Source organism: Sorex fumeus, unplaced genomic scaffold (genome assembly GCF_029834395.1).
Source record: "Sorex fumeus unplaced genomic scaffold, SorFum_2.1 ptg000098l, whole genome shotgun sequence".
Lineage (NCBI taxonomy): Eukaryota > Metazoa > Chordata > Mammalia > Eulipotyphla > Soricidae > Sorex > Sorex fumeus.
Genome location: NW_026606155.1, coordinates 87968142 through 87982716, shown reverse-complemented (window position 1 = coordinate 87982716; position 14575 = coordinate 87968142). Strand labels below are relative to the sequence as shown.

At 39.7% G+C, this 14575-nt stretch overlaps 2 protein-coding genes across 4 annotated transcripts in view; both read left to right on the top strand.

Annotated features, from left to right (window-relative positions):
* FRMD5 (FERM domain containing 5) overlaps positions 1-14575 on the top strand; it is a 399821-nt gene that overhangs the window by 175343 nt on the left and 209903 nt on the right. The window lies entirely within an intron of this gene.
* LOC130041286 (cytochrome c oxidase subunit 7C, mitochondrial-like) lies at positions 6058-6295 on the top strand. Its single transcript, XM_056133348.1, has one exon. It carries the CDS (start codon positions 6077-6079, stop codon positions 6293-6295), a length of 219 nt encoding a protein of 72 aa, XP_055989323.1. The 5' UTR covers positions 6058-6076.

Sequence of the window (14575 nt, the reverse complement as noted above, 5' to 3'; positions counted from 1 at the left end):
CAGTGGTGCGGCTTCTTAGGGTTGCTTCTGGTGATACTCAGGACCATACAGTGGTAGGGGTTAAACCCGGGTCCCTGCATGCGAAGCATGTGCTACAACCCATTGAGCTGTCTCTGGTTTTGATTTACATATCCCCAGTGTTTAATGATGCTGAACTTTTTTTTTTAACTCCCATTCAGTGCTTAGGAGGACTGGAAGTCCCTCATGGTAATTCTCAGCCATGCAGGTCAGTGGTTCAATGCAAGGACCCAAGGCTGCAATGCTTCTTGGACCCTGCAGTGCCAGGGATCATCTGGATCAGCCCAATAGTGCTTGAGGGCCTCCATGGCCACTGGATCAAACTGAACTTGAATCTCTTCATGCAGGATAAATGCCTTACCCCAGAACATCTCTTCAGTCACTGACATTTTTAATTTTATGAGAAATTTTGTTCCCTCCCCCCTTTGTAACTTTTGCTTTTAAAACTCACTGTTACATCTTTTCCAAGTGGCTCTCCATTCATAGTAAATACCCAGTCTCTCCTGGTTTTCTTAATTCTCTGCAGATTTACTTTCGGCCTACTTTATAAGAAGATTGAGACTATTTGCTATACTTTCTTTAAATTCACTTGTTTTAACTTTGTGTTTATGTAATTTCATTCTCCCATCTCATGACACGTCCTCCTTTCTCAGACAAACATTTTGCCATCCCTTTTTAAGATGAATGCCTCTAACTGGGCCATTCCATTTCTTCCTCTGGAACTTTGATTCAGTGACTGACCTCTCTCTTTCTCCTAGCACCAGTAATCTCCTCTATTGTTCTTTCTTTTCTGCTTGTGAAAAAAATGATAGGTGAAGATTTTTTGCAGTTTTCCTTTTCTTTAGCGCACCAATCTCTCTGACTCCTCCCACTCCCCCGACCCTTTTAACCTTAAAAGAGTCGTTTCATTTCAGCTAAAATATTATAGAACTTTCTTAGTGGTCTCCAAGTTATCACTTTCCCATGTAGGGTCATCTTGCATTCTTTCTATCATGAAAATCTTCCAAAAGTGAAGTTTTTATCACCTCCCTCCCCTACCCTACAACTTTTGGTGGCTCTTGTATCTCTACTGATCATCATCATTCCCCTTCCACCAGAGGGCACTATGCAATCTGTGAATTCTGATTGAACGCAAACCTCTATGTGGCTCTTACTATTATGCCTTGTATTATAACTTGTAAAAAGATTTTAAGCAGATCAGGGCAATAGCTCAGAGGTTTGACCATGTATGGGAGACCTAGGTTTGATCCCTGGCACCACATGGTCCCCGAGCACTGCTGGGGCAACCCTCAAGTAGAACCCTCAGTAGGGTCTCCGCTCTCCTGGATATGCTTCCCATTCAAAAAAGAAAGAAAAGAAAAAGATTATAAGCACTCTTAAGGCAAAAACTGGCATATTTATCTCTTGACCCTCTTTGTCAACCAGACAGCTTTAGATCTAATCAATACTATCCGTGAAAGATAGGCAAGATGTATAAGAAGTTGAGTATGTTATTTATGCTTTAGCTTTATTTCAAATAAGAACACCTAGACATCAAAATCTCCCTTTTCTAAAGGTCAGTTTTGCTTTTTAGAACTAATCATGGTGTAGCAGATGCACTTTTATTTTCAAAACACTGAGGGAAAGAAAGAAAAGTGCGATCAGTTAGTAAATTATATAAAGCCACCTTAGGTGACAATTTCTCTGATATGTTCTGATGAAGGGCCTAGAATTATTACACAGGATGCCATGTTCACCTCCCAATTATAAAGAGAGGAAGTAGTGAGTTTCAGGAACTTTGTAAAATGTGAAGAATTTTATATAAACTGACCTTTAAATCATTTGAAATATTTCTTACAAAACCTGCAAAATCTGGGTCACTACATCTTGGTGGGCAGTGGGTGTTCTCTTGACAACTTCTCTTGAAGCAATGCCATTCAATGTTCTAGAATGGGTCATTAAATCAGTACCATGATCAAAAGCAATGTTTATACCAGGACAAACCCAATTTCAATTGTTTTTAAATTAAATGACTTTAGGTAAGCTGTATATTAGTTTGTAATTATACCTCCTTTATATGCATAGTGTTATTATACTGTTGCATGCTTAAAGGAAATTGATTAAATATTTCTTTTGTGTGTGTGGTTTGATTTTTTGTTGTTGTTGTTATTGTTGTTGACTTTTGCTCAGGAGGTCCAGGAGCCCTGCTCAGAGATTCTCCCAGCCAACTGGGCCTACAGTTCAATGTGATGACTAGGGTATGTAGGAATTACCCACATCATCTCAAGCAGTTCTTGGGGGACCACCATGGCTGCACCCGGAGGTGCTTGGGGACCTTTCAATGCTAGGATCAAACCAGGGCCAGCTGTATGCAAAACATGAAACTTTACTCCTTTACTATCCATCTGGCTCAAACATTTACCTGTTTGGATTTGATGACTGGGAAACTATTTTAATTTGTAGTTTTGAGTAGGAACATGATGCTCTAAGTTATGTTGTCTTTCTGTTTTGAGATATTTGAATTAATATTGTTGTTACTTTGGAGATTTCTGTGTTTTTATAACTTTAGTTCTGATAGAACTCCTATAATATTGTACATTTTTAGCATAGTAAAAATAATAAAGGTAAAGGTAAAGGCCCTCCCGTTGATCATCGATTTGCTCGAGCGGGCCCAATAACGTCTCCATTGGAGACTTTGTTGTTACTGTGTCTGGCATATCGAATACGCCACGGGGAGCTTGCCAGGCTCTTCCGTGCGGACGAGATACTCTCAGTAGCTTGCCGGGCTCTCCGAGAGGGGTGGAGGAATCGAACTCGAGTCGGCCATGTTGGCTGCGTGCAAGGCAAACGCTCTACCGCTGTGTTATCGCTAAATAATAACTCTTAGTATTTATTCAGGGCTTATTAAGAGATAGTCCGTTCTAAATGCTGTGTAGTATTTATTTTTGTCTTTTAGAAACTTTGTGAGACATTTTCCTCTCTTTTCAACAAAGAGGCTTCTAATAGATTGTTCAAGGTCATGCATTGCATAGGTGGCTGAGCCCAGATTGGAACCCTGGAATCGGACTTCAGCATCTGTGCTCCTAATACTGCACCATCTTTCTCAATAAATGTGTACTCACAGTGATGCTAATTAGAACCAAGCTGTGCACATGGCATGTGTGCAGTGCCATCCTGTCTATGTTTTTATTGTATTATGTACCCAGAATGCCATGAGCCCACAGCTGGTGTCAGTTAATGATAATGGTGTGGGGAGTCAAAAAATAATTTCAGGACCATTCAGAGTATAAAGCAACATAAATTTTCATTATAAATTTTGGGACTTAGGGGGATTTGTTATTTGTACACTCAGTTTGTTTCTCTTTTTTCTAAAAATATTTCTTTTTTCTAAAAGTTGGATTTGAAATGTAAGTAATACAATACTGCAGTGTACTTTCTGAATTATTTCTATAGAATTCTTTCACTTTTACTTTTAAATTATTCATCTACATATATCCTCAAAAGAGAAGTAGAGGCAAATTTCAGCTTTTCTTTTTATCACTATCATGATTTTTTTGATGAGAGAGAAACATACTTTGAGAGACTTTTTGCTTTGGGGCCACACTCAGCAATCCTTAGGCTCTGTACTCAGGAGCAACTCATGGCTGGGAATGTAGTGCTGTGAATGAACCAGGATCAGGCAAGCAACTTAACCTCAGGTTCGTGTTCTCTCTCTCTCTCTCTCTCTCTCTCTCTCTCTCTCTCTCTCTCTCTCTCTCTCCCTTTTCCCCCCTCTCTCTTTGAAATTTTTTTCCTAAATATACTTGAATTGCCTTCAAATAGAAGTGCTTTCCAGTTTTTTACAGCTAGCTTTAAGTATATTGTGACTATCCTACAGTGGAATACCATGTAATTGTATTAACATGAATGATCTTGATGCCAATAAATGCATTCTGACTAGGAAAGCTTTCCAGGATGAATAGTAAAGTAAAAAGGGCAAGTCCCAGATCCTTAGTAGTACAGTAGGTGAGGTGTTTGCCTTGCATGTGGCTGACCTGAATTTGATCCCAGAATCACATGTGGCTCCCTAGGCCCTGTCAGAAATGATCTTTGACCCCTGCTGGGTGTGCCTCCCTTCCGCAAATAAGGGCAAGTCCCAGAAATAGGTTTAGTTTTCTCTAAAAACTTTGGCGAAGGAAAACATTGCATTAATGTATATCTAGATTGCATATCTGAATATGTTTAAAACATTGTTTTAATGATAAACATCATTTCTACTATACAACCATTTTAACTCTTGGGAAAAGATTGAGATTGAGGTAAAAATAATGTAGTTTTTTATTTTATTCTTGGGTATTTTTGGTATATTTATTTTGGTTTGGGGACCACACCAAGCAGCATTCAAGGACTACAGCCAGCTCTGTGCTTAGGGATGGCTCCTGGTAATGCTCTGGGAGTCATATAGTGCTGAGGAGTGAATGGAGGCTCCTGCACACCAAGCACATGCTCCAGCCCTTTGAGCTGTCGTCTCCCATCCTGTATTTGTTGTATTTGAAGCTATATGTACATTTATTTTTGTTTTTGTTGGGTTGGATTCCTTTTCCTAAAAAATTACATCCCCTCCCCAATAAAAGTACAAAAATACCTACATGCTAATCTCCCAAAATAAAATGTAAGTTTTTCATATTTGTTTTAAAATTTCGGTTTTGGTTTGGTTTGGAGGCCATACCACAGCACTCCTGACTATGCATTCAGGGATCACTCCTAGCAGACTCTGGGGCTTATATGGGGTGCCAGGGATCTGAACTGGCCACATGCAAGGCAAATCAAGTACTTCACCATGTTGACAAAGATCTGTGTCCATCACTATAGGGCAAAACACTAAGTTGGACACAGCCTGTGGGAAATACTAGAGTGTGCCCACTGACCATCATTGATCCAGGTGGTTCTGCTATCATTAGAAGCATGACATCACAGCGACTCTCCACAGGCTCAGATGACCCTCACCCCAAGGGAACCTGCAGAAAATCCCAGGTATGTGGGACCTGTGACTGAAATCTCCAAGCTCACTCAGAGTGGGAAAATAAAGCTCCTGGAAGAGAGTGACATCGAATGTTCTGACCCCATGCCAGACTGTCTTCACCCGGATAACTTGGAGGGAGGCTGGTTGAGTTTCCCTCCCACCCCCCTTCCCCAACAGAGCCCCGGCAGCCAAAAATCTCAGAAATAAAGCTCCAGAAGAGAGGAACATAGGCCTCACCCGTGCCTGAATCTGCTCTATAAGTATATTCTAAATTAGGGCAATCTTCAACACTTTCCTCTAAGGAAACTATATTGGATCATTTTTCACAGATTATTCATAACAAGCAATACAAAATTAATGGTTTCAGTTCTGCTTTGGGGGAGCACGTTTTTTAGGATTTGGGGTGGAAACATTCAAGATATGGTGCTGGGAAGGTGCAATGGTGGTGGGATTGGTGTTTGAATATTAAATGTAATGCATTATTGTGGACAACTTTATAAAAATAAAATTAAATTTTTAAAAAAAGCATGACAGACCTGACTGGTAAAAAGTAAATAATAAAAAAGTTTTCTATAATAAAATAAAAGTTATTTTAAAAACAAAAACAAAGAGATAAATAATTTTTGAATATTTAAATATTTAAATATTTCTTGACTGAAAAAATGATCTTATTACATTGATGTACTATAAAATCATGGATTCAAAAAAAATTTCCCTGAAAAGTTTTTCTTAAACTCACATGTAAGGCAACAAACCATTTTGGTTGGGGAGTTGGTTATTTTAGCACAGCGGGTAGGGCGTCTGCCTTACAAGCGGCCAACATAGCCGACCCGAGTTCGATTCCTCCGCCCCTCTCGGAGAGCCCGACAAGCTACCGAGAGTATTCGATATGCCAGACACAGTAACAACAAAGTCTCCAATGGAGACGTTACTGGGCCCGCTCGAGCAAATCGACGATCAACGGGAGGGCCTTTACCTTTACCTTTAAAAAAATTTGGGGGAGGTCTCCTTTTCACAGCCTGCGCTGGAGGAACAAGGTCGTCGGGGTGGTCGTCTGCGTGCTGCCGCCATTTCTCCATGTTTTGCAGAACTTCTGATCACGCCATGTGGGCCCAGAGCGTCCGCAGGTTCACAACCTCAGTGGTCTGCAGGAGCCACCATGAGGAGGGCCCGGGGAAGAATTTGCCTTTTTCAGTGCAAAACAAGTGGCAGTTGCTTGCAATGATGACTTTATACTTCGGGTCTGGATTTGCAGCACCATTCTTCATAGTAAGACACCAACTGCTTAAGAAATAAGCACGTCCTTCACACCCTACCGAGGTCATGAGTTGCCCCCCACGAGCGGCTCTAGGGCACGGCCATGGCTCCAGAAGCACAAGGACTTAATGCAGAGCCCGGCAGCTTGCGGCAGAAAAGTGAATGGTCTATGCGTTAATCCACAGCACCATGCCTGCCTGGAGGGAAAAGGGTGTTGCTCCCTTCCGCCTTTTTCCCTTTGGAAAGAAAGATGGCACCCGCTTTGGAGCTTTATGGAAAGGCAGGTATGAGCCGGTCATGATGAGGTGACTGAAACCTCATGGGAAGGGGGGACGTTCCCGGCTCGTCCTTCACGCCCTACCGAGGTCACAAGTTGCCCCCCATGAGTGGTTCACCGGCACTGCCATTGCCCCAGAGCACAGAAACCAATCTCATAATTATCTGACTCTCAGCAGAAATACTTTCAGGCTTAATAAGTAAAATGCCAGAAATCCAAAATCGAACGACCGCTATTGCGACCGCGCGACATCATTTGATTCTTGTAACTAGCTATAGAAAACAAATTACTTCACAATGCCTTTTCAGCATGTCTGATTTGGGGGTGTAAACTCTAAAAAATAACGGTGCATCTTTTGTTGAAACAATGAATCTAATCAAAGTAGATAGAGTGTTAACTAGAATTCATCTGCCTCACAGCATTGGGAGGGTTGGGGGGGTGTTTATTGGGGTTCTTGGTGGTGAAAAATAAGTATTGGTGAAGGGAAATGTGTTTGATAATTGCATGACCGAGGCTTAAACCTGAAAGCTTTGTAACTTTTCCCACAGTGATTCAATAAATAAAAAATAAAAAATAAATGAAAAAAAAAAGCACGTGCTGATTCCTCTGTGAATCAGACAATGAAGTGGAACATTATAAGAAGTGCAATCTTGCCTCCAAGAAAATTGAGCACGGGATGCTAGATATATTTGTAAATAAACTTATGGCATGAATATTAATGCCTCTTCTCTGGAAAAAAAATTTGGGGAGGCGGGTATGGTGCTGTCAGCAGATCAATCTGTACCTGTGAGGCGAGTGCATAAGCAGCCTGATGGCACTTTCAGACTTCCAGATACCCCAAAATTGCTGCTGTGCCTTTGGCCAGATCCCAAAAACTTGGGCAAAGTGTACCAGGAAAGTAAATGACCAAAAGTTAGGTATGTGGGAGACACACCCATAAACCACCATGGGCTCAGCTATATAATTTTGGCATGGCCTCTCTGGCTCCTGATCAAACGGCCATGATCCCAGAGACTCAGAAACAAATCTCAAAACCCAGTGACTTTTGGGACCCCGCAGTAGGTTACTGTTGCTGGGCCACACCAGGTGTCCCTCCGCCTGCTCGGCCTTGGCGGCTCGGTGGCTGCCATCTTCCAGAGGCCATTGGACAGTCAGGTTTGGACCCGCAATGACGAGACACGCAGAACCTCACTGAATGTGGGTGGAGCCGGCCCTTTCCTCCCCATCCCAACGAGACCCTGAGTTGCCGTCCAAGAACGGTCTCTCCGACTCCTTATCAAGCAGCTTAATGGCCATGATCCCAGAGTCTCAGAAACAAATCTTGAAACCCAACGGCTTTTGGTAGAAATGTGACTGGTCCCTGCAGTGAGTTATTGGTGCTGGGCCAACCCAGGTGGGAATAGGTTTCGCCTTGGCCTGTTCCCCCTGGTGGCCCAGCGGCCACCATCCTTCAGAAGCCACAAGACAATCAGGTTTGGGCCCACAGTGACGAGACACATGGGGCCTCATGGGATGGGGGTGAAGCCAGCCCTTTCCTCCCATTCCCAACGAGATCCCGAGTCGCCGCCCACTAACGGCCTCACTGGCTCCTGATCAAGCTGCTTAATGGCCATGATCCCAGAGACTCAGGGGTTTCTGCCAGCAGGTTTTGGCAGAAATCCCTCCAGATTTAAGTTAAAATTATGGAATTTCAAAATAGCACGGCCACTACTGCAGCCACACGACATCATATGTTATTCATAACCAGCAATAGAAAACAAATTGTCTACTGTTGCCTTTTCAGCAAATCTGAATGTTGGGGTAAAATCCCAAATAATAATGGTGGGTCTGGTGTCAAAATATTGAATGTAATCAAAGTAGAGAGAGAGTAATGTGGAAATCATCTGCCCTACAGGTAGGGGGAGGGTGTGGGATTGGGGTACACTGGGGTATTTGGGGGTGGAGCATGGGCACTGGTGAAGGGATGGGTGTTTCATTGTATGACCGAGACTTAAACCCGAAAGTTTTGTAACTGCTGTCATAGTGATTCAATAAATAAAATTATAAAAAATGGGAAAAAAAAGTAAGGTCGAGTTCATGCCCAATTCAATCAGCTAATCAGTGGCTGAATAAATAGCAGTACTCCTACATAAAATTTTTTTAAAAAATTTTAATTAAAGTACTATGATATATAATACTGCTAATGATAGAGTTGCATACTTACAATATACGATTACCACACCCACCACACCCTCCACCAGAGGGTCAGTTTGTCTCCAATATTGTCTCAGGGTCTCTTGTTCACCCACACTCTGCCCCCCCTCCCAATTTGGTAAGCTTAGTTCTATAGACCAGATCTCATGTTCTTTTGCCTTTGACCATTTGATATTCCCTTACTAGGTTTCTTTATATCTCACAGAAAAGAGAGATGATTCTATATCAGTTCATCTCTTACTAACTTTACTCAGCATGACATCCTTTAGATTCTTACATTTAGCAGCACATTGCATGATTTTATTCTTTTCTTTTTGTAGCCGAGTAGTAGTCCATTGTGTATATACACCATAGTTTATCCAGTCATCTGTTCTTAGACACTTGGATTATTTCCAGATTTTTGCTACAAAGAGATTGGATATACTATGTAATATACAATACATAATATATTGTATACAATATATAGATGATACTGATATTTTGGTGATAATGCTACAATGAACATAGGAACACAAATGTCTCTTTGAAAAAGTCTTGACCCTTGGGGTAGATGCCAACAATGGAATTGCTAGATTGTATGAAAGCTCAGCAAAAATAATTTTTTAACTTTATATTGATTATCAATATCAAGATGCCGCTCTGTCTAACGTTCATTGATTTAAAGAAGGCCTTTGATTCTGTTGAGACGGAAGCAGGCATCGAAGCCCTAGCCTATCAGGGTGTTCAAACTCAATACATCAGGATTCTTCGTGAGCTGTGTTATAGATTCACTACCAGGATCTCACCATTCTACAAAGAAGTAATCATCCATGTCAAGAGAGGGGTTCGGCAGGGTGAAACCATTTCACCAAAACTCTTCAGTGCCACCCTTGAGAACATCATGAGACGACTGGAATGGGAAGGAACGGGAGTGAAGATAGATGGTCGGCAACTATACCACCTCCGCTTTGCTGATGACATGGTTCTAATAACACCAAACATCAGCCAAGCGGCACAAATGCTGGCCAACTTCGACCTTGAGTGTGGAAAGGTCGGATTACAACTGAATCTCACAAAGACAATGTTCATGAGAAACAGTCTTGTTCCTGATGTTCACTTTCAACGGAACGACCATCTCCGAATGCAACAGTTATGTGTACCTACGTCAAGAAGTCAACATGACAAATGACCTGGCACCTGAGTTATGCAGGAGGAAGAGAGCAGCTTGGAATGCCTTCAAGAGCATTGAAGAAATAACTAAGAGGAAAAAGAACCTCCAGCTCTGAGCACATCTCTTCGATTCCATTATTCTTCCTGCATTAACATATGCCTCAAAGACCTGGGCCCTATGCAAACAGGATGAGAATGCTATTCGGGTCTCTCAAAGAGAAATCGAAAGAGCTATGCTTGAAGAATCACGCTTCACTCAAATGAGAGATAGAATCTGGGGTTCCGATCTCCATCAATGCTCAAGAATCAGGAACGCTGTCTCATTTGCCAAGGCATCAAAAATCAGATGGGCTGGACACGTAATGAGGTTTAGAGATGACCACTGGACTAGAGCCATTACTGACTGGATTCCACAGGACGTCAAAATGTCGCGTGGACGCCCACCTATGAGATGGTCAGACTTCTTCGTCAAGACCCTGAATGATCGATTTGAGGCTCTTCATGTTCCTAGAACAAGCAGATGCCATTGGGCTACGCTAGCACGCAACAGGGATGAATGGAGACGTTACTGGTGCCCACTCAAGCAAATCGATGAGTAACGGGGTATCAAGTGATCAAGTGATATTTATTATCAGGACATTCAGAAATAATAAAAATAACTTCTTGGCATATTCCTGCTTCCTTAATTGTTTCTATATTGTAGTGTCACTGACATTCTGAAAACTATCTCAAAATAATCTATTTTATTATAAGATTGCTCATATTTTCACAGCTGCATTTTATAGCTAATAAATAGTTTGACACTGAATTTTCTGTATAAACCACAGTATTATTACTAATTAAAAAGAAATGCTTTATCTTAAAGCAGTGGTACTTGATACAACTAAAAACATTCTATGAAATGGAGAATATTTTCAACTCTTTGTTAACATTTAAGTAAACAATAGATTTGTGTCAATAAATGTGACAAAATAGATGAAAAGACAAATTTCTTAAAAGCTACAAGTAAAATTTAGAAAGGAGTAAATAACTTAAAAAAATTTTTTACTGATGGCAAAAACCTTGGAAATAAAACAAAAATTCCAGTCCCAAATAGATGTCCTGATTTTACAGTTCTTTAAAAACTTTTCCCAGATGAATTTTTAAAAAAGAAACTTGCAAACTAATGCTAAAAATCATTTGGAAGTGCAAAGAATCTAAAATAACTAATGTAGTTGTGGGGAGAAAAGGGACAAAGTTGGAGGTCTTATGCTACTTGATTTAAGACTTAGTATAAAACTACATGTAATATCTTTGAGGCTTATAGATAAATCACATTAGTTTCACAGAATAGAGAATCTAGAAGTGAAACTACAAACACGCAATCATTTTTTTCTCAAACTCCCCAGTATTTAGTCGTTTTGGTTGCAGTGCTGAGTATTGTATGTAGAGATGCTGAGGGTCACACTCAGTGATATGGGGCAGTGTTAGGGATTGAACACAAGCCCTCTCCTGCACGGAGTGTGCACTGTAGTGGACCATGTGTGCACATGTTTGTGTGTGATGATTTTCAGTGAAGGTACCAAGAAACAATTGGATATCAACACTGAAATGCCTCTTACACAAAAATTAGTTCCCAGTAATTCATGGGCCTACCTATAAGATCTAAAATTCTGGAGAATATTTTAATGACTTTGGATTAGGTGAACAATTCTTTGAAAGAAAGGAGAACACATGAAAGGAAAAACATAATTGGACTTTATTAAAATTTGAAACTTTGGACTCTTCAAAACATACTATTTGCCAAACATTTGTTTTATTTTTAAAAAGTATCTAGGATGTATAGATAACTCACAGATAACTAAAACCCAGATCTAAGCTTTTAAAAAAAAAGTGGGGGGAAAGTCGGGACAGAGATAGCACAGCAGGTAGGGTGTTTGCCTTGCATGTGCTCACCCAGGTTTGATTCCTGTCATCCCATATGGTCCCCCGAGCACCACCAGCAGTGATTCCTGAGTGTAGAGCCAGAATTAACCCCTGAGCACTGCCAGGTATGACCCCCAAACCAAAAAATTTTAAAAATATTTAAAAATTTTAAGTAAATTTTAAGTAAAATATGGAGAAATTGAATATAAATAAGCAATAGGATATATACCTCACCTGTGTGAAGCCCTGGGTTTGACCTTGCATTGCAAATAAACAGGGAAGAAAAAAAGGAAGACAATTTAAACAAATACTTCAGTGAATATATACAAGTGAAGAATAATCATTTGGAATAAATGCTTAACAGTCATTAGATAATACAAATTAAAACCACAACAAACCTAGTAGAATGACTATCATTAAGAATTTATAAGGTCAAAATTTTGTTGAGCACCTGGAGCAAGGTGAATTATGTTACTAGCAGGAATGTAGACTGGCACATTCACTTGGAAAACAGTTTGGTACTTTTTTAGAGATTTAAACATTCACTGAGAATATGACACTGCAATTTCACTCCTAAATATGTCTACATAAATATTTATACATAAATGTTCGTAGCAACTTTATTCATGATAGGCCTAAAGTAGAAATAACCGAAATATTTTTCAGCAGGTGAATGTGTTGCATTTATATAATAAAAAAAAAAACTACTAACAATGCAAAGGCAGAAACTCCTGATATAGGCAAGAGTTAGTTGAATTACAAATACATAGTGTTAAGTGAAAGTAGCCAGAAACAAAGAACCATTGAATTTATATGAAATCAAAAAAATTTATAGGAACAGAAAATACATTAGTCCTCCTGAGCACTGCCAGCTATAATCCAAACGCCCCCTCGCCCCGCCCCCACCCCTCCAAAACAAAAAATACTACATGAGTGATTTCCTGGAACTGGAGAAAGTAAAGAGGATTCATAACAAAGGATATAAGGGTGCTTGTTTAGTTAATGGCAGTATTCCCTATTTTAATTGCTATGATTGTGATATCACTAGATACAGTGAGTAAAAATCCATTAAACTATACATTATTTAACATGCATATTACGTTAAATAAATTATACTGGGGTAAAAGAAATTGCACAGGGGTTTAGGTGCTTGCCTTGCAACTTTTTGATCTTCAGCACTGCCTATCATCTCCCAAGCACTGCCAGGAATGATCCCTGAGCACAGAGCCAGAAATAAGCCTGGAGCATTACTGGGTAATGCTCAGAATAAAAAAAAATTTTTTTAAGGCAATACCTAAATAAGTATATTAATTATACTTTAAAGCATTTAAAATATAGGAGCTAGGGATGTGCTCAGTGGTACAGCACTTGCCCTGCTTGTGTGAGACCCTGGGGTTGATCCCCTGCATTGCATAAAAATTAAAAAATGTAAAAATTCAAATATGCATGCTCAAGATTTTTGTAAGCAGATTTTATTATGGGGGTGGAGCTCTCAATTTATAAAACCCTTTGATACATATAATTATGAGTCAAAAGAGTTAGCACTATGTGTGAGGCATTCAATGTTCAATTATAAATACTATAAAATCACAGGCCTTTTCAATTTTATTCTATCCTAGTATAGAATATAAATTCACCTAATTAAAATTGGATATTCCGACAAAATATTCTTCCTACAAGTTGAGATATTTCAAAACACAATTGAGTATAAACTTCCATTATTGAAATGAACTAATTTCCTATTTGGAACTGACACAAATGAATAAATTTCACTATTCAAAATGAGTGAAATTAATTTAGAATAGGTATTTGATCTAACTGAAAAGCCATGCTTCACAGAACATATAACTTCTACAACTGCACTTAATCTTTTCAAACTTTTTACATTAGTTACTTTTATTTTTAGGTTAGTTACTAACTTTTAAATTTTTTAATTTTGGGCATGGTTCACAGTGTTCAGAAGAAAAGCACTGCTGCAGTGCTATTCAGTGTCTTCTCCTAGTGATGCTTAGGGGACTCTGTGATGCTGGGGATCAAAACAGGGTCCCCACATGCAAAACATATGCTCCAGCCTTTGAGCTGTCTCCCAGCCTCAAACTTTAAAAAGTAATAATACTTTGATATAGTTGACATATATCAAAATAAGATTTTTACTTTGGAATATTTTTAATTTACAAAAACTTTTTGTATATTCCCCAACCAGCTTCTCCTACCCTTACCATTGTATTTTTATGATAAATTTGTCAAAATTAAGAAACTGACTTTGGGCCAGAGACCTAATTCAGTAGGCTGACCACATGCTTTGCATGCAGAAGGCCCAGTTCAATACCTGGCATCACATGTTCCACTGAGATGGGAGTAGCCCCCAGGCACCATCTGGTGGGAAGGAGGGAGGGAGAAACTAACTTCTAAATTGCTGTTATAAATGAGACTTTATTCAGAGTTTGCTTCTTTTTCTTTGCCATTTTTTAATGTAAGGACCTCATTCAGGGTACTATCATCTATCATATATTTTCAGTTTCTTCTGCTCTGTCACAGTTGTTCAGCCTTTTCTTGATATTCATGACCTTGGCAATTTTGAGGGGGCTATTGGTCAGTTATTTTGTGAGATGGTCTTCAGTTTATCTGAGGCTTTCCTCATGATTAGACTTCAGTTGAGGGATTGGGGAAAGAATTTGTGAGTTCTATCCAACTCTCTTCTGCTGGAGGAAACCCTGCTATTTGCAACAGACATGATTGGGCTTTGAGAACTTTATGATAAGTGACATGTCAAACTGAGAAAGACAAATAATCTG